Consider the following 21,076-nt stretch of genomic DNA (forward strand, 5'->3'; position numbering starts at 1 on the left):
GGGCTCCCATTAGTCGTGGCTGTTAATCCTGAATGGGAGAGCTTATTTAAGAGGACATTGTCTGAGCAGTTCAATAAAAGTAATTGTTACTTTATTAAAAGCGTGGTAATGTATCGTCAAAAATTGGCTCAAGACGTGTGATGCCAACAGCTTTTTGCCATAGATCTTGAAAAGACAGAATTTGAGAATGGTGTAAATTTCAATGTGCCGCTTGGTATTCTAAACGTGATGTATTGCTGGTCTCACCATCTTGTGGAATCAATACCAAGCCTTCCAACCATGTTTTCATCCACAGAAGTGAGCAGTATGTTTGCAAGTGGTATGTACCTCTATGTGAGTTGCAGTTTCATCCTTCAGAAATCTCAGAAGGTATGTAGAGAATGGTTTGGATATCTGTCAGTTCACGCATTAGTTGATAGTCTCTGTCGCTAAAACGATAATTACTTTTTCCATATTTCTTCTCCTTCTATCTTCCTGTCTGTCACTCGAGCAAGATGAGTCTCAGGAATAGATATCTATCCTGTCCCAATCTCTGATGAGTGCCTGGGCCAGGGAAATATTTTATGACCATTAGGTTTCCATGACTCTCGATCAATATTATTGATCTCTTCCTTGGCTGTCTTCTAGCTTTGTAACCACTGGGTTTTGTGTTTGTAAACTCGTTGGGTTGCATTGAAAGTAATGAAATATGGAATCCAACGTGGTGGTTTACATATTTGATAACCTCAAATTCGGCTATCGAGACCTGATTACTGGCTGGCTAACTTTTCGTTGTAGCACCACAAGTTATTCCCGTTACAAGCAAGACGGAATTTGATTTACTCAAAAGCAGAATAGCCAGCACAAAAGCAGAGATCAGACGAGAAGGAGGATCCTCCAATCTGCTGCAAAGTCCAGATTCCTCTCCTTCGTCTAAGGTATACTTGTCATGTTTCTTTTCTTACATGAAATTTCAAATCATTTGTCATTGAAAAGTATTCTGAAGAATTTAGAAAATTGAACCTGGATCCTTTTTTGAAGATTACTTTTCCCTTGACATGTGCAGTTGTTTTTTGAGTGGGATGCAGTACGACCATTTTTCATAATTTGTCTTCTCACCGAGGTACTTTTGTGCCATGTTTTTTTTTTCCAGCGTCGTCGAGCACAGTCAGCATCAAAAGTTGTGGAAAAGATGAAAAAGCGTCAGGCTGCGCTGGTAAACTTTTCAATGCTAACAACTTTTTCGTCTAAGTACATTATATTTGGCTCATCATCAGAGTGAGAAAGAATGCTGGAACGCAAAACAAGGAGTCCGCATGGCATAGTGGTTATTAACCGTGCCCTCAACCACTGCAATCGTATGTGGGCAGAGTTCCGGTCGATCTCAACCTCACTCAATAGGGCATTTCGCATGCCAGGACAGTATTGTCTCCCATATTTTTAACCTAATCATCTCTAATGGAGGAAAGATACTTAGCAATATAAAGGAGATACTGACAAGACAAGTTAAAATGGAAAACAGCTCACTTCCGATTGCCGTCCGTGGCTCAAAAACGTCGCAAGCTTAAACTCCCTAATACAATACAATACATACTTAATTGACCACTCCCCATAGGGGCTTTTCAGAGCCAATGAGAGATAATCACGACAGAAGAGAACATTCAACAACAACAACTGTTAAGAATCCCAACTGGCCGGAGGCAAGCTAGTTGACTATTTACAAGTGGAGCTGAGAAGTTGAACCAGGGACTACCAAGAACAAATTCAACCCGTGGTCAGAACGCGTCTTGACCGCGGGATCCCCGGATCTCAAGGCAAGCGCCCTAACCACTGGGCCACACTCCCCCGTGAAATCAACCCCCATCTAATGACATCACTCTTCTAAAGGGGCTGTGCTCTTCAGGACCTTTCTGAGAACCACTTACGTTGTTGAGAGCTTCCTAATAGAACTTTAAAGATTAAAAAGCTAAACATTTAGTTGTAGAAAACCAAAAGCTGGTTTCTTCAACACACTTCCTCAGTTAATGCTGGTTTCGTTGACTAATTTGTTATCGTTGTTTGGTTATTTTAGGAAGCTGCTCTGCTGTTAGCTGTCCCAAGTCTTCCTCTTACCTTGTACCACAAGCAAGGGAAGGTAAGATCCTGGGTTTCTGGTATAATACACTCCTTAGTTAGTCGATGTAACAAGATTGGCGGTCGTTGGGAGACTTCTGTCCTGGCATGCGAAATGTTAACATCCCGGTGTCCGTTCATGGCTCTAAAAGCTCTCGGGTTTAGGCATTCAAATCCATCGCCCTTGGAACAATTCCACGCCGTCTCTCAAGCTGCGTCGTATAAGATATTGCCCAAGGATGTTACAGGAGTCCATGACCAGGAGACTTGATATGTTTGCGTCACATCGTTTTCACATAAATAGTTTTTTTCCCGCGAAACCAGACCTTTTTGGCCAATCACAAACTTTTCATTATCGTTTCCCTTGAGACCGAGAATGACCACTAACTGTATGAAGAAATTGGTCTTAAATGTCGTTATTATGACCTTGTCGTCTCTCACGAGTTCGTGGCATGAATTAAGAATGATTCGATTATGTCGAACACCGTTAATATTTTTCATACAATTCTCTTCAGTTTTACGAAGGTTGTGAAAGCAAATTTGCCGATCATTTCTTAAAAATAATTGAGACGATAATTTTTTTTTTATACGATCTTTCCCTTTCTTTTCCTTTGCGACCAGAAACGTTTTATTTCTTGATCATAGATTCTCCTTTAATTCTGATTTCTGTATTCAAGGTGAATAAGTAGCCAATCTTTTGTTGTAAACGCGTGCAAGTTTTGCCACTGCGATTCTGACTGTTTTTTCAACGGGATTTTATCGCGAAAGTCGTTTTGTTGGGATCGATCCGAAAATTCTGGTTTGTGATGCTGTCTAAGGTCAAGTCAGTGTATAAGATCGTAAATTCTGACAGTTAAAAGGGCAGCAGTCGTTCAAGGTTTTTTTAAATGCTTAGACTCACATACTGGTCGTCAACGCTTTTTAAATGTTTGGATGGGATGCTGAAAACATGCCTGTCATTAAGTGATTTGAAAATTTTGACAGGCTGTCGTTCATTTAGACGCGTTATCATATGAAAGCGTAGGGTATAAGCAACAGTTTCGGTGTTGCTTTTTGAAAAGAGTTTTTATTATGTCTTATTAAGTGGCACAAAGCGATGTTTGTAGTAACAGTTTCTGTTTGTCTTTGTAGACATACACACTACTTTGCAAGAGCGATGTTGAGAAAGCAGAGTGGAAAGAAGCAATTCTTCCTCTTTTGGAGCAAAACGAAGGTAAAATAATGCGACACCCCGGTTAATGTCACTTATTGGTTGAAAGTCTCGAAGGCGGCGTTGATTTGATTTTCATTGCACAATTTAGTACATACATGTATATGAGTTAGACCAAAGTTGGCAGTGTGTCCAAGTTAGACAAGGGATTTTGACTATTTCTTGACAGCATCCATGAACTATCCAACGAAGCCTTATTGTTTTCTGCTAGAACTTTATGTGGCCTAGGTTGTCACTTAGATTTTAAGTCTCTTTATTATCACGTCGGTTTCGCTAATTGTCTCGTGCTTTCGTCCTACTCCTTAAACCCTTAGATAATCCACCAGTGGACTGTTCCCCTCTTAGCGTGATCGAGTTGCATCACTTGCTGGAAGCCTGCAAAAAGGTGAGTTTTTAACTCTTTTTAACGTAACTGCACGCCAGAAGCGACGCAGTTTCATCTTCGCAACGACCATGTGGGAAGCGGCCTCCATTCAGCTTTCGTGTAAACAACGTGTTCGATTGGCTAAGACCTTTTGTTTACCGGTGGTTTCTTGCGACATCCAGAAGCGATTAAAGTGGCAGCTAGACTAATTGACAATTCGTAGGACCTTCTGTTTGTTTAGATGCCCTGTTTCTAACTGTTGAAGCTTGGAGCCTAATATCTCTAAGATCCTTGTCTACCCAATTGTAGCTCTAACAGGCGTCGCGTTCATGTCATCGGCAAAAGTGAAATTTTCGCTGTCTCCAAATCTGAGAGTCATTCGACGTGGCTCGCTTACTCCTGTGGAATCTAAGGAAAAGAAATCACCACTCTCTCGTCGCGGATCGTGGTCTCCGAACCTACGTTTGTTACGAAGAGCTTCCGATTCGAATGTTTTCAAGGATTCTCAATCGTTGGTAAGGAATCCTGTTCATTGCAGTGCTAATTTTGTTCTGTTGTTTTGATACCAAGTCACGCGAGCTCTCGATCAGAAAAGGGTTGATGTTCTCTTATGGAAGTCCAAGTGTGTTTATTTAAGATGTGGCAATCGCAATCTTATTGTTTGCTGACAACGAAACTCACAAACCGTGACCTACAACTTTTTCATTTGGAATATATTTTTCAGTCTCCAAAACAACTGTTTTCCTTTTCCGTTCGAGTTTCACGCTGAGAAAATTTCACTATTCAGCACACAAAATCTTTATCTGTCACGTCAGCCAAACTACAGGCATCCATTACCCTCCATACTATTCAATACGGACCTGTATTTCCTTGTCGACAAGTGAGTTACACTCGACACATTTTCTCTTCTCAGTTTGATTGTAACGCCGATTTATTGTCAGAAACGTTTCTCAGCAGTTATTCAAACATGTATTGTAAATTCATTTTCCTCGCTCATTAAGCCAAAAGCATGTGGCGTCCCCGTGGCGTCTATTAATTTCCAAGCTACCGCTGTCATGCATTTTTTATTTCAGGTATAGAAGAAGAAAATCATTCGGATGAGACGCTTAAGGAGATCAATTTCACACCTCTTCTTTCTTGTCAATTTCACATACTTATTTCCACCTCCTTATCACATTAATAACAGTTTCTTAATTTTGAATCACCCTTTTACGGCATTGAAGCGAGCTTGATACCGCAACTTCGGCTTACTGTGTTTCGGAAGAGAGTTAAAAAAGAGTCTTTTGAAATTAAGACAGACATATTTAAGATAGAGGGAATTGTGCCGTAATCACTGGCAATGACGCTGTCAAAGGTCCTTGCAACTGAGCGTGTGGAAGCAGGATTGTGAGTTCTTTCTCTGGAGCAATACAAATAAAGTCAAGAGATATGACATGTAGTCGTTTCGAGACTTCATTAGCCGTAGGTTTATTTGTTCGGCTCTAAGTGTTTCTAGATTGACATTTGGGGACTGTAAAATTAGCATCATTTGCCATCTTGTTATAAAACCAGCTGAAAAAAAACTCGACATATGAAAACAAGCGTAAAGCTGTCAAAACTAGCTTTTCCCTCTGTTTATACTGGTACTAAAACGCAGCTTTGACGTGGCATCAGAAAGTCTTTCCCCGTGTAGAACTGTTGTGCGTGACAAGGTGATCGGTGTAACATCTATTGCATGGAGTATGACTGTTAGAAGGAGACAAAATTGCAAAACTCCCCTGCGGCCGCCGACCGGTTGGCTCCGGTCTGTTTTGCTGCCTTTGTAAGGACATCTGCAAATGGTTAGACTGTCTGGTGTTCTCGGATAAGGAACATAAACCGAAGTCCTTCAATGTTTATAACCCTGTGGAACGTAGAAGACCCTTTTAGCTTTTTCATCAAGCTAGGCCAAAAATAAGGCTATTAGGTCACTCAAGGCATTTACTGGAAAAACTATTGGCAAATGTGTTTCAAATATGGACACGCATTTTCAGTAAATAGCCACGAAGTTCATGTGGACAAGTCACCTTACTAAAATTTTTTTGATATCTTTTCCTCATATAGTCATGAATGGTAACCGTGTAAAACTTAAGTTCCAAGTCATGATCTCACGTTAGCTTGCACGGAAAGATCAGTGAAATTACCCTGACATTAGCTCTTTCATTCATTGTCACTGTCAAATCTCTCTTTACCCTCGGATTTTAGGGTAGCTTGGTGTAACCAATATCTCCGAGCATTTACCCTTCCAACTATGATATACTACAGAGGACAGACTGCAACACCGGCAACTCCATACCCTGCTCTTTGCGAATAGTATGTACCGGGGTTGTCTCTGACCCTTTCGAGGCCACTTATTGATAACTGAACCTCATTTTTTATCGCACCTTCATTTATTTGCGCGATACACTTTTTTTTTTTGTTAATTGCAAGTCGAAGATGTTGTCGTACTCTCGTTTAACTGGCCTTTATTTATTTTCTTTTTAGTTGAGAACATGCAAGACACTTGGCCGAGTATCTATGAAAGAAGGTACAAGTCCTCATTCAGTTTCTTATTGTAAAAGCCCAAGGAACGAGGTTGCGTAATTTGAATTCTGTATGATCCCTTTGACACGACAGACTCCCGGGAGTAAACAGCATGTAAATTCACCTCACAGTTTCAATGAAATGCCAGTCAGACAGGTATTGAGAATGAAGATAATTATCAGCCTAAGATGTGTGATCTTGATATAACACCAAATTCTCGTGACTACCCAGCAAAGAAATATATGTTACTAGTTAGGAGAATGAACGTTTTCGATATTGGGAATGAAATGGTGAAACTAGAAAGCATGCTGGATAGAAAGAATTATTCAGCTGGAACCATTCTATTTCTTTACTTTTTAAGAACTGAATGAGATTCGTTATAACTTTTCAGATTTGAAAAATTTATATCCTAATGTCTGGTCTTCTTTTCCTGTATCGTTGTTTTGTAACTGGTCTTGCAATCCGGTCATTTTTGTGATTTTCAACTATTTCTCGATGTAGATAAAGGACTGCTCAATGGTGTTCTGTACGTCCATATTCTATCTGGAAGAGGATTTCACAAAAATGGTAACTTTTGCCTTTAACGTTGGTGCCAAGTTTGTTAAATGACTGCGAGTTTTTGGGTTAAGCAGTATATATAGATGCGGTGGATCAGTCTTGATAGTACTGAAGTTTGACCGTACACGTAAATGAAAGCAAACATAGGAAAGAAACCGTAAACGCAAAGTGCTTTGCTTTAGTACCATATGCTCCGCAATTCTTGTTCAATTTTTAGAGATGTGTCGTAGGACAGTATCTTTAAATGCAGGAGAAATTCGAAGAGTTTTAACCGGTTGGAAATATCGAGAGACTCGATTTAGATCTCATAATCCTGATAATCCTTATATCGACTGGCACCCCACCCTGTATATAAACAACTCAAATGTTCCACTAGCAGCTGTCCCGGTCCAATTGGGAACGTTATATCAGAGACAAGGTAATCTGACCGATGTCAAATGACGAAATTGTTGTTCTGAAGAGGTTACCCCTTGGCCCACGCATATTTAAGCAAGGTTTTCGATAGCTTTTCAAATGACCGGACATGGTTATTTTCCGTTGTAAGGCCGACTGCATGCAAGTGCATTGGTACTCAGAAATGCTGTTTACATTCTTGAGATTGGAGGAAAAAAAAAGGAAAGTAAACTTATCGCGTGAATAAAACTCGATTATTCCGTTTAGTAAGCAAAATAAGGCGACTTGCCTTCTTGTTAGTTTGAATCATTTGTTTGCACGATTGTCATGTTTTCAGCCCAATACTTCCTGAGACACTTAAGGTCCAAAAAGGAAAAAAAAAGGAGCCAACCAATCTTAAAATTTATAGTTTCAAAGTACCGGACGTGAAATGGTAAACAACTGCATGAAACGTCCGGGCTCCGGTCTCAAACAAAAACCCTGATTTAAGTGTCTGTCACCTAAAAAAAAAACCGCTTTGCGCGCAACAATTCCCTGCAATTGTCTAGCACTGATACTTTGGTTCATTAAACGCTCTCCTTCAAAGTCACTTTTTTAGAGGCTCTTAAAACATGGAAGAACTAGTAGTAATAAACGACCTCGCAAGGAAGACAAATTGTTTAATACCGGGTTGATCTCACAGACTGCTTGCGGCGTTGTGGTAGTTGAAAGAGTCGAAGTGATCGTAGCACGTATCTGAATAATTTAAGCAATTGTCGGTTTTCACATGACGTCACGACCGCCATGTTGGTGCCCTAAACAAAGAAAAGGCGGCCATGTTGGTGCCCCGACCAAATCCTCCGGGAATTTAACTCTATTATTATGCAAATGCTTCCTTTTGTTTTCGTCGAAAAACATGGCTGTTGATCACGTGAGTGAAAACCAGCAATAGGCCAGTTTCGTATTCTAACGGTTGGACTGGATCTAGCATGAAATGGAGGCTAATGCGGGCAAATTAATTTGCATTTGAAAAGATTTGCCCGCATTAGCCTCCATTTCATGCTAGATCCAGTCCAGCCGTGAGAATTCGAAAATGGTCTATTGTCACTTTGCAAGCACCTGAAAAATCCAGGAGACTTCAAAGGGATTCGAACCAGTGACCACTGCGCCGGTGCAGTGCTCAACCAACCGAGCTATGAAGCCACACAGTCGGGAGCAGTTAAATTTGTTTGTGTTACCGCGGAAGGACTCGTTCAATGAAAAAAATGTATCACTTCTATCTTTCATCAATAACTCGCACGTCAAATATACATTTCTTTCATTGCTGTAGTTCTGTGAAAACAGCGATGCAAACTGAGTAACTTGTGAAGTCACTCCTGTTCGAACCCATTCCCCTTCATTGCTCGGTCATGGATCAAACTTTGACCACTTTTTTCGTCACTCAATTAAAGCGAATAAAAAGGTGGGTTTTCAACGAAAAGGTTGTGAAAACAACAGTTGAACACGCATTATTTGGGACGATTTCGGACAATAAATTAAGTGGAGAGGTTTGTTGAGATGATAGGCACTTAAAGCAAACCATTACGTTTGAAATTGAATCAGTCTTTAGGAAAGCAGCTAAACATGGCAGTAATTAAACTTCCTCCGTGAAACTTTGGTACAATATCAGCATTGACTTCTGTTAGTTACCAAGGTTAGGGTACAAAGAAACGTCCAAGGAAGTGGGAGGGGATTGCCTTTCTGGCTTCAACCGTACAGAGTTTATTAGACACTTTTGATTGCCATATTGTTGATGTCGTGCTGTTGCTGTCATTTTGAGAGGTTTTCAAAGATAAGCGGCCCTCATTTGAACTCCATTGTAAGATCAAGGCTTTCTTTGTAATTCTAGACCTTAGCTGTGTGGTTGAAGTAGATCACTTTGGTCAGTTTGCCCGCAAGGCAAAGACGAAGACATGCAAAGCAACTGGTGATCCTGTCTGGGACCAGGTTAGGTTTTAAGCTGTGCTCATTTTATACCAGTTTGCTGAAACTGCGTAGCTGTCGGTCGTGTTGTTTCGGAGCGCGGGAGAAGGCTGGCGCTTTTGGGTTTCGACGCTCGAAATCCCGCCAGCCACAGTTTGCTAACCGAAGTGGATGGCAGGGGGAAACTGAAGTTCCCATACTAGGACTACCCTCCACACAATACAAAAATGGGGTACATGCAAGAGATACTAACTACGGGGAATTTACACAACTTGTGAGCGTAGATGCTTGAGGAATAATGATTTCTCCCAGTCAAGGAAAGAAAACTGGGTGAAGTCATAATATACGGAGGGACGGAGTTCCAGTCACTGATATACCAGAGTTTTGAAGCAAGCAACTGTGGACAATCTTCCTGTCGGTGTACGTTGGATCAGTGGCTTGATCTGATCGGCGTAATTACAAGTTGAGAAACTAAATATTTTAAGCAAGAGCCGATACAACGTAGATTTGATTTTAGTGGTGTACTATATTTCGGCTGGCCAAACCAGCCTTCGTCAGGTACAATGAGAGTTTACGTTGGATTGCTTTTGCTTTTTTTCCAGTATAACGTCAACATCCATTTACTATATATATGTACGTAGAAGCAATCCAATGTAAACTCTCATTGTACCTGAAGAAGGCTGCTTTGGCCAGCCGAAATATAGTACACCACTAAAATCAAGTCTACGTTGTATCGGCTTTTGCTCAAAATATTCACTGATATACCAATGGCAGAAACAGTATTTACAATAGTAGTGCGAACAGAATTTGGTTAGATCTGATACGAGTACTATATATATGTGACTTTCGGTGTTACAGTAGCCAACAATAATCTCGTACATCAGAATTACAGCAAGATATTTTTATCTTTGTTCAAAAGAGTCCCGCTTGCTGTAATGTGTAATGCATTCCAAAAAAGGTCTTTAACTCCATTTAGAGGTGTAAATTGTCTCCACAAACATTTAGTTATAAAAAGTCAAGTTATTTTTGCGCAATGTAAATATTTAATATCCCAGCGCAGTCTATTTAAGGCCCGTTTTAAACGTCGCATTTTACATGTGCCGAATCCAATGCAATTGAGAAAAATGTATTGTTTTCGCTCATTTGCATTAGATCCCGCACATGTAAAATGCCTAACACTGAGCATCGCACCTCTTATGCCCGTGTAGGTTTGAATTTTTACGATTCTTCCGTTACGTCTACCCTTTATCTCAAATTGAACCCCTAAGAATTACGAACCGCTTGTTTTTCGTCCTTAGGGCTTTGACGTTGAGGTCGAGGGCACGAGAGAACTGAAACTTCATGTTTACTGCAAAAGCAGGCTAAACAGGGATGAGCATCTTGCGCAAGGAAAAATAGAGGTGAGTGAGTTACAAAGGTACTTGCATGCTTGTTTTGCGGATGTGACTGATTCGTAGGTATCTTTCGTCATTCACTTTTTATCAATTCAAACACCACAATGTTGATTACTTCCTTTTCTGCCTGTACATGGTACATCGCTTTCCGAACTGAAATGTTACTTTTGCGCTTATTTCCTCAGTAACTGTCTTACATTTTCATCCTTTGTTTATGATCATTATTGCCTCTTGTTTTAGCTCCTGAAGGAAAACTTGACGGATCTTAAGAAAAGGACGATTACAATCTCTTTGGATAAGCAGGTGTGCTTCTTTTCTTTTATTTATTTAAACATTTGTCATTTAGTACCTTAGTAGCCCCCCCCCCCCCCTCCTTGTCCTCCTCCTCTCCCTCCCCTCCCCCCCCCCCCGAAATGGACGGGAAAAACTATGAAATGAACCCAGATTTTAGAAGTCAATGTTCTATGCCTGATTCAGTGGCAAGTATAAGCGGTCTGACTAAAATTAATCGCAAGAATTTGCAACCCTTGTTTGAGTAATATTTACAATTTTATGATTTTCCGTATTCTTTTTGTAAACGGGAAAAGCCTTCTGTCGAAGTAATATTTCGATTTCGAATTTATTGCATCTCAGTCTTTCTTCTTTCATTTTCTTTCGTTTCTTCATTAAATTCTCAGTACTCATTCACGGATGCAAGAGCCCAGTTGCAGATACTCGCTCGAATAGACCACTTTAAAAGAAATTCGACCACCTTTACATTCTTTTGTTTTTATGTTAATTAGACCTACTGCCCTCATTTTGAAACAAATATTCTTTTGAAATTTGGTCGTCGTAGCGAGGCTAGAAAGGCCTATTATCATTAAAACAAAAGAATATTTGATATAAGGCCGCCATTATGAATGAGGTCTATATCCGTTGTTCAAAAGTTGTCATTTTGAGATTGCGCTACGTAAAGGCTGACGTTGATCGTTTCTGTCACAGGGTGCTGTCACGCTGTCATTGCAGTACTCCAAGACAACTCAAGGAATTCAGAGGAAGAAGTCTTTGACAGAAAAGGGCGTTTTTGGGGTTGATATTGCTAAAGTGTCAAGGTAGAGGATCAAGTATTTCTTTTGGTGTCAACTGCAACAAAGCTGGCGTTCTCCTGACCCATTTTCTTCCACATTTGAGTAAAGATCTTCTGACAATTTGCATCTTTTTTCTTGTAGGCGGGAAAATAGCGATATTCCTTTGGTTGTTATCGGATGCGTTCAAGAAGTCGAGAAAAGAGGTAAGTTGTGCCCTCGTTTTGCTTATTAATGTTCAAAGACCTTTGAGCAACATTTCATATCAGTGTCTTTCACAGCGCGTAGGCTGCTTGGCCGGGCAGGCGTAATCGGGGAAAGCGAAGCGAGGGAAAAGTTACGCTTGCCACAGCTATTCCACGTGCAGTGTTTTTGTTTTATGGTGATGCGTTTTACTTCATGCAAGGATGATAACTTATTTGATACTTGGACTTGGTTTTAACCCTTGGACTCCCAGGAGTGAACAGCATGTAAATTCTCCTTACAATTTCAAGGAAATGTCAGTCAGGCAGGTATTGAGAATGAAGAATATTATCAACTGAAGAGGTGTGATCTTGATATAAAACCAAATTCTCATGACCACCCGATTAAAGAAATCCGTCGTACTGGTTAGGAGAATGAACGTTTCAATCGTGGGAATCATAGGGTCAGAAAGAAACTGAAATGAACCGGGAAATGACCGATTCGGTGGCCTAGCCACAGGCTCGTTGGAAGTTGTTGTAACGCAAAGTGTCTTTATTTTAGGAATGGATGAGGTTGGGATTTATCGATTGTCCGGGGCAACTTCCGAAGTCAGGAGGCTTAAAGACGCCTTTGATAACAGTAAGTTCGTTTCTGTCTCGTGTTCGAATCCCGTTCAGTCCTGGGTTTTTTTCAAGCTTATTTAAGTTTCGTATCTAACTGCGATGATCTTATAAACTTCGTCACGGAAACCTTTAACCTTGGGTGGGAAGATCAACCGCGTTCCCCAGGGTTTCTCACTCCGGTGTTCCCGAATTTAGCATGCCCCCTTCCCCTTATATTTCACTGGGAAGTCATTTCAACTGAAATACCTGTTCTTTTCAAATCCCTCAGACAGTCAAAGTGCCTTGGTTCAAGTTGCCGAGGCAGATATATACGCAGTAGCAAGTCTTTTGAAAGCATACCTCAGGGATCTGCCAGAGCCTCTATTTACGGATGAATGTTATCCCAAGTTTGTGGAAGCGAGTTGTAAGTGTGATTTCCGGTTTCCTTACTCCACATATCGCTCGCATTAGGAGAGCGCTGCTATGACCAAAAACATCTCCTTTTCTTTTGGATTTTAAAAACTATGTTAACTAAACACTAAGTGACGTAAGTTTCAAGCCTTGATGTCACAATACAACCTGTTTATTTTAACTATAATGTTCAAATTTTAACGGTCCGCCATTACTAACTGTAAAATCTTGAGAGAACTGTATAGAGGAGAAAGTGATGTCAAAGACTCACTAGTTTAAGAACGCAATGCGGATGTACACGGCTGAATTAATATGCAGCACTGGAGTCACAGTTTCAGGATTTCAGACTTTTTAACCCCTTTTTTGCATATACAATAAGCTGCATTTACACGCTGAAATTTTCAGATTGTGAGTAAATGGCGTCACTTCCCCTAGATCCAACCCTCTGAAGTCCAATCGGCCAGTTTTGAACGTGAGTAATGGCAGACCGTGAAATCCAAAACTTACGATCGCAGTAAACAGCCTTTTAGATTAAAATCAAACCTCAAAATTTTGCCAGTCAAGTGTTAAGGTAACAAACTTTAAAAATCTGAAGGAAAAAAAAAGGTAGTGATTTTTTTATCATAGTACCACTTTACTAGTTGAGCTATCATCGCAATTCAAGTATGCAACTGCCGGCTTGAATAGGTTACCCGACAATGTGACAAGGTTAGTGTGATAGATAATTAGCTAAACTTTAGCATTTATACCCTGGACCGTATTGAATGTGATAACCGAACTTACAGTGCCTCAAAAATCTTGGTGCAGGCCAGTGAAATGAATTGACCTTTTTTGGAAGAGGCGGCAACTTTGTTCATTCTTTTTGCCAGTTAGTGAGTTGGTCTCGCACGTCTCGTTAGCATTTACAAAACTGAAGAGAATAGCCCATTTTGCAGTTGTGTGCTTAGTTACCTGGCCTCTGAATGAAAGTGAGGCTGGAGTTGACCATGCTTTGAATTTCATGTAGATGTAGAAATCTCACTGTTTTTCTTATGTAAATTCCTACTAATTGGAATGAAAACAACATTAACATAAGAAAAACAGTTGGGTTTCTAACAGAGCAAGGTCAATTCCAGACTTAGTTCATTCAAAGGCGAGGTAAATAAGCGTGCAATTGTAAAATGGTCTGTTCGTGTTTTAAAACAACGCTGGCTGGGCCCGTTTGCACATCTTCAGCCGCATTAAGAATAAGGTCAATGAGACAGGGCAAATGTTCTGCTGCAGGTATCAAGGAACCGGAAGAAAAGAAGAAGGCGATGATGGAGGTGTTTGAAACGTTACCAACACCCAACCGGCTTACGAGCGCATATCTGCTGGATCATCTCAGGAGGTACGAATATCTCGGCTCTCTCAGCTCTAGCTCACATCACATTCTGGAATAGCCTGTTATTTCCGGACTGTGGTGTGTCCTCAAAATGATTAGATCGGCTCAGTGTTGCTGATTTCCAAATGAGATACAGACAGTGCTTTTAGCATGCCGTTGCAACTTCCTAGAGAAAGCATACTTCGTGGTTCACACACGGGCATCATAGCGAGAAAGGTGCAAAGAGAAACGAGAAAGATTTAGACCTACTATAATTAAATATACATAACAGAATGTCGTGTTTCTGATTGGTCAATGACGAATGCATAAATAGGTTATGAGGTGCAATACGGAAGCAGTTGCTAGGGAAACACAGCGATTGAGTAATTTTGTTTTGAGAACTTTGAAAACATTTCTCGTGCCCATGAATCACAAAATGCACTAATCTTGCGTTCATAGATTTCCTATACTTATAACGCATAACCGTAGGGAGGTCATATGGTCACAAGTTAGATCGAACAGTATAATTCAGCGTAACGGTGGATTTTTGAAAATTATGATAATTGTTTCTTTTTTTATTTTGCTATGTTAAATTTAGAGTGAGCGAACATCAAGAGCAGAATAAAATGGGGCAAAACAACTTGGCCACAGTGTTTGGTCCCAACATTCTTCGTCCATCATCGTGCTCCGGTGCCGACCCAACCGACCTGGCCCAAGGCACGCTAGATGTGATGTGCCAAGTCAGTATTTTCCTTTGGTTTCTCAAGTTTTCTTCTGTCCAACTTCCCTCCGATCCACAACTCATGCATAGACTTGACCCGCGAAAACCCCCAGAAATTGTGATCGCACCAGACCCGACCGAGCAGTCAGACAGGCTGATATGATATTCGACGATGCGTTACAATTCAGTAGAAGCCGTAGGGGTTCACGTATCTCCGTTTTAGAGCTTAACATGTGCCAGGTGGGCGTTTTGTTGCGACCCCTGTGAAAGATTGGGGCGTGCTTATCTTCATACCTCGGTTCCAAGTTACTCGATCCTCGCTTCTGAGGGTTGGTTTGGGTACTACGTACAACTTTTAAAATTCTGAAAGTCACTTTTGTTTTCAAGAAGCATTGGAGCAAAATCTCCCTTTATGAATACAGGAGGTCGTTTAAGAGGGTTTAAATATCATTTCTTAGTTATGTAAAGTAAGATTTTTATCCTCAACGTGTCGTTCGTAATTTATAGTTCCTTTTAACAGCAATTTTTCAAATTTTCTCACGTCACATTAGTGGAATTTGTGAAGCAATGACAAGTATATTTGTGCTTCAAATAGTAAATTCACTTTGACAAACACAGATTCGAGATATCTCTTACCATTCATGAGCAAAGTAACATTTCAATAGGAATGTCTGATTCTTTTTTTTTTTGGATAATACATTTCTGTTGCAGTAATATGTTTTCACTCTTAACTCGAGCGACTGGATTTATATTAATCCTGTTATCTGTTCCCTGGCTTAACGAAGCTTGTTTCGTTTCTAAACCTTGAATGGTTCATTTATTTCACACTATTTACACAACATTAACATAGAAAGAAAACCAAGTGAAGCTATGATCTTCGCAGTTATGAGCGCAATTTTTGCAATTGCGTAGAGAAGCCTGAAAAATTCAGGACTTCAACGGGGTTGAAGTCCTGAATTTTTCAGGCTTCTCTACGTAATTGCAAAAATTGCGCTCATAACTGCGAAAATAATAGCTTCACTTGATTTCATATCCGCAGTTCACATATGATTCATTTCACATACCATTTCAACATAGAAAGAAAAGTATAGTCACAACACATGGTTACAAGATAAAATAATTACAGTACAGGTTATAAAATGTGTCTGGTGGTCAAAGTAGCGAAGGCTTTCTAGTTGACCACCACATACGTACGTAACTTTCTCCGTTTAGTTTGATAAGGCTGTTTCCGTTGTCGTCTCCCGTGTACCGTTGTCGTCTCCCGTTTACCGTTGTCGTCTCCCGTTTGTTTTCAAACAAAAAAAGATACGAGGAAAGTGTTGACTTGGTAAAACATTTTTGAAACATTTAATCTGAAATATTTACATTGCGTTTTTTGCGTATAGATTTTCAGTTTAAATTTTAACTCCAGATTGAACGGGACACTCTTCCACTGGAGAAGCCTTCTGTCCGCGAGGGAGAGAAATATGTTAACAGTGATTCTACTCGTTTCTGACCCCTAGCTGCCACTCGACTGTTTCTGCAGCTTGAAACTGTTTTTTCTTTTTAAAGATTACTTCTGATTGTCTGATTGATTGTCTGACTCCGTTGGACCAACCCAAAATGAGGAAACGCTTTCGACTGTAAACGGGGGACGGCCTATGAGGGGGTATTTACATGAGACCGGGACAAAGTCATACCAGCATGAGTTTGTATTGGCCTCCATTCATTTCTTTTTATGCGTTTACATGGGACCGGTCTGCCTTCATCTCGGTTGCTGGACCGAGGCGAGAAATTCTCGTACCGGTCTCACGTAAATGGCAACAAATCTCAAACCGGGTCCACAAACTTCACGCTTGTATGCTTTTGGGTCAGCGATATATTTAGGAGACAAAAGATATAATTTTGTCCGGTTTTATGTAAACGGCTGCAAACATTTCATACCGGTCTGAGTTCGTCCCGGTCTCATGTAAATAGGGAACTTAAGCAACGAGAACGTCGTGTTAAACTATAAATACGAGTTATTGTAATCACTTCGTGACTATTTCAATACTTTCAGTATGACAAGAGTGTGGTAAATCCTCAAAAATGGTCGGAACGGCTCTTAATTTAGAGGAGAAAATGAAAATTTATCCTCAAGTGCTGGCGTTCTTCGTAAGACCTCAAATTTGGCTATTTCACTTTGTTGTTTTGCTGACGACGGCAAAGAAATGGACAAAAGTTTAAAAAAAACGTGCAGGGCGTGCAAAGCTATTGTTTTTGCCCACTAAATATGCAGATTTGTGACGTTCTCGTTGACGTCGCCGTTGTCGTTGCTTAAGTTCCTTAACACCCCCTAATGCAACTTATCTTAGGCCTTTTTGTTACTTGAATGACAATACCCATACTCGCTATAGATCATAGAGATATATTTTAGTATCTGTACAAATCCCTGAATGTGTCTCCATTTATAGTAAATTTTTTGGGTTAAATTAATGAAAAGCAGACTTTTATCTTATGACGAACTATGATATTTATAAGACACTGAATTTACTTGAAATGCAGACTAGTTGATTTCAAGAGTTGATGAGAACCTAAGTACTGAAAGATTTTAGGTTAAAATGAACTTTCCCTATATTTTATCGTGACGTTGGGTTTTAGCAAAATGTTTCATACCCTTTGAAAGCTACCTTTTTTGGGTTTGCCGTGCGTATGCGCTGGTCACTACCGCGTTCTCACAGATCCGTAAAGCGTATGGTTTATGGTTTAGGATTTACATATCATAAGTCTCGTGGTGGTTCACAAATCACAAACGTTTGCTCAAAATCGTTGAGTTATTAAATTTGGGACGGTTTCCGTAGCGTAACTTAACTGAATAGTTGCAAATCATTCCTGTGTACAAATAAAGTATGTAAAGAGGCTTAATGAATTACTACTTCTGATAAGTTATTTTAGAGTTGTAGAATTGACTGTTGTAAATAAATTTACTAAAATAAACGAACACTTTAGGCCTTGTGGATCGCTAGTTTCATTTTCAGCCACGTAAAGGTTGGTTCTCATATAATAGCCGCTGTCATTTCGATGGCAGGGGCGAAGCGACCATATACGCACGTACGCGGGTGCGTACCTCGAAAATCTAACAACAAATATATTTATTTATTTGACTTTTTTATTTATACATTCTTTGGCGAAAAGCAACTTCTACACGTGCAAGAGTTTTCTCTTGTATTGCTGCTATAGGGAAGATATCGTTGACATCACCTATCGCCATTAATGTGCCAACCAGGGCCTCATTGGCTGTCGAGACAAAGGGTCTTTTGTTCCTGTGGTTGGCACATTTGAATAACAAAAGTAATGTTTTTAAACAGATAACTTCCCTATTTTACGAAAAGAAAACTTGGTGAATACAGTACCGCTTGCACGGTTTCTATGCATGAACTGAGATGTCAATTAAATCTACTTTGAATGGTTTTCTTCTGGAAATGTTGAGATCGAGTGTTGTTAAGATCACGTCGCGTGTATATACTAAAACAATTATTCTTTTCAATCTCGGTAAATAGTGGCAGAATATTTATTATGCACTATTCACCTCGATTTCAAAGAATAATTGTTAAATATCAGTAGTATCAAAGGTTGGCAAATAAACAACAAAGTTCTGAATAGTTATCGGTTTTTCACGCTTTGATTTGTGAAACCTGGAAATCATGGGGAAATGGCATTTCCGAGGCCCTAAAAATAAACCTTTTCTGGGGAACATGCCCCCAGACCCCACTAGAGGCTCGAGATTTCGGCGCTCATTTCAGTACGCCTTCTTGTGTACCTAAAGGGAGAACGCAATTCCCCTGGATAACCTCGATCGTTTGCAACCACCGAGACGTTAATAAATAACTGCGATGATCATCTTAAGGACGGTGCCTACTATTGTTATTACGCATACGTTCTGCGCATCTCGAGATACTCGGATTTCCTATGGCTGGTGCTTATTAATACAAGGATATTTTTGCGCGGTTCAAAACTATGAGGAGAAAGCAGAACGTAGCAAGTGACCTCGGTATCGAAAAAGAAAATTGGGGGTAACCACGCATTTTTCGGAGATAAATGAAGCTTAAGGACGAGTCGTCTACACGAGCAATTTTTCGAATTGGACAACTTTTGTCACATAAGAGCTAACACGCCCGCCAGTTTTTCAGCAAATACATTTGTCACATAAAAATTGGCCAAATTTCCTCGTCTACGAGAGCAAATAAAAATTGTCACGTAAAACATGCCCGTGTAGACGGGGCTTAATTTCCCAGCTAGCAGAGGTCCCTTTTCTCTTGCGTTCGCTGGGCTAACGAGTACGGGAAAAGAGACCCGTACCCGTGAAGTCTTTTGCTATAAAGGAGATGAAAGAAAGAAAAGCGAGTGGACAAGGTGAAATGGTAATAGAAATGATAAAGCACATGGGAGAAATTGGCAAACATAAGCTCCTGAAGTTACTGAACAAGGTTTACAAAAAGATGTTTATTTCTGCTTCATCGACTACCGTAACAGAAAGCATTTGACAAAGTACAACACCACAACCTTATTGAACTACTCGCGAAACATCACATTGGCAAGTGCAATTTATAACTAACACAGAATCTGTACTGGAAGCAGAAAGTTGCAACGAGATTGGAAAATGACTTGTCAGAGTGGACGACGATAAGAAGAGGTGTCAGACAAGGATGTGTACTTTCGCCACGCTTAGTCAACTTCTACACCGAAATGATCATGCGTGAAGGAGACACGGAGAAACTGGGTGTAACCATTCTCCATTTTCGAATTCCCCATAATACACTTTGTTTGCCCCCCAAATTTTGCATAAACTATTGTTTTCAAATGCTCTTGGGGACACTGCATATTCCCAAGAGCATTTGAAAACAATGGTTTATGCAAAATTTGCGGGGCAAACAAAGTGTATTATGGGGAATTCGAAAATAAAGAATAGAAGAAAGGAAAGTTAGTAACATTAGGTAGGCAGATGATACCTTCAGTGAGAGTGACGAAAATCTTCAAATAATGTTGGATCGAGTGCGAAAACCAAACGAGAACCACGGATTGAGATTAAATGCAAAGAACACTAAAGCTATGCTAATCAGCAAGAAATCAGAGGAAGTGCTATCATCTGGAGCGAAAATGGTCAAAAAAGTGAAATTTCAAGTTGGAAATGAGAATATAGAAGAAGTTGATCATTTCTGCTATCTTGGAAGCAAAATTACAATAGATGCAAGGAGAGAAAAAGTTGTGAAGATTAGGATCATAATGGAAGCCAAGACTCGATTCGGTCAGTTGAGGAAGTTTTTGTCCAATTCAAAAGTTAGTCGTTCGGCAAAAAGAAAACGCAAGATAATATGCTATGTGTGGTCTCGTCTGTCTTATTCTATGGAGCTGAAACATGGACACAAAACGCAGACTTGGTGAAAAGATTGCAGGCTTTTGAATGTGGTGTTGGAGAAGAATGCTCAACATTAGCTGGAAAAAGAAGCTCACCAAAGACAGAGTGTTGCAAACGGCTGGCGAAAATCACAGATTGTTGTATACGATTCAGAGAAGGAAAGTGGAATATTTTGGACATGTCATGAGACACAATGAGTTGCTAAGAGTAATCATGGAAGGAAAAGTTGAAGGAACAAAATCAGGAGGACGACAGAGAAAAATGTATTTAGATTATATTTTCACATGGACCAATAAAAAAAAAAAAGAAAAATGTTAGTATTAGGAAGAAGAGAGATCTCTACTAGCATGGAAGGGCTTAAACTGAGGTCAGCCGATTTCTACAAGCCGCCCGTAAACATCACATCAAAACAAATCATTGCAAACTGAGGGCAAATCGTTTGACAAGGGGCGAAAATTCTATTTCTCTTTTCACCCCAAATTCAAATTTCGCCACAGAGACATGCGATCAATTGGAAAAAAAAACTTTTAAGAAAAAAAGGTACGTGGACCAAACCCGATCGGAGCTAAGAAGGATCTACATGATCAACTGACGAGGTGTTTCCCCTATATTTTACTCTCCTTTTACAGTTTAGAGCTCTTACGCTCTGCGCTATGTTCTTTGGAGTAGTAAAGTCGTTCTTACGCAAGCAAGTCTATGTTTTGGATAGCTCAGACAATTTCCGCCCTAATAAAATTCAAACGAAAATGAGAAAAGTCGCACTTATCTGAACCAATAGGCCATTTCCGAGTTCATGTCTGCCTCTTCTTCAAAGCGAGTCTACGTTCGAAGTTTTTGTGATGGTAATTAGTTCTATTTTACATATGAATCAAAACTAATTTTCATAA

General features: G+C 40.0%; 1 protein-coding gene across 1 annotated transcript in view; it reads left to right on the top strand.

The window, feature by feature from the left end:
- The window catches only part of LOC137974812 (active breakpoint cluster region-related protein-like), a 36,160-nt gene extending 17,742 nt beyond the window's left edge, over positions 1-18,418 (top strand). The window contains exons 11-27 of the mRNA XM_068821804.1: positions 296-369; positions 778-917; positions 1,133-1,195; positions 2,051-2,113; positions 3,223-3,304; positions 3,616-3,686; positions 6,168-6,210; positions 6,708-6,773; positions 9,025-9,122; positions 10,397-10,498; positions 10,733-10,795; positions 11,474-11,583; positions 11,701-11,762; positions 12,301-12,378; positions 12,631-12,765; positions 14,016-14,121; positions 14,693-18,418. Of these exons, the coding sequence (XP_068677905.1) occupies positions 296-369; positions 778-917; positions 1,133-1,195; positions 2,051-2,113; positions 3,223-3,304; positions 3,616-3,686; positions 6,168-6,210; positions 6,708-6,773; positions 9,025-9,122; positions 10,397-10,498; positions 10,733-10,795; positions 11,474-11,583; positions 11,701-11,762; positions 12,301-12,378; positions 12,631-12,765; positions 14,016-14,121; positions 14,693-14,978 (1,642 nt within the window). The 3' untranslated portion in view covers positions 14,979-18,418. The remainder of the gene's footprint in view (positions 1-295; positions 370-777; positions 918-1,132; positions 1,196-2,050; positions 2,114-3,222; positions 3,305-3,615; positions 3,687-6,167; positions 6,211-6,707; positions 6,774-9,024; positions 9,123-10,396; positions 10,499-10,732; positions 10,796-11,473; positions 11,584-11,700; positions 11,763-12,300; positions 12,379-12,630; positions 12,766-14,015; positions 14,122-14,692) is intronic.
- Positions 18,419-21,076: the final 2,658 nt, after the last annotated feature.

The sequence above is a fragment of the Montipora foliosa genome, chromosome 11 (assembly GCF_036669935.1).
Source record: "Montipora foliosa isolate CH-2021 chromosome 11, ASM3666993v2, whole genome shotgun sequence".
In the NCBI taxonomy this organism is placed as follows: domain Eukaryota; kingdom Metazoa; phylum Cnidaria; class Anthozoa; order Scleractinia; family Acroporidae; genus Montipora; species Montipora foliosa.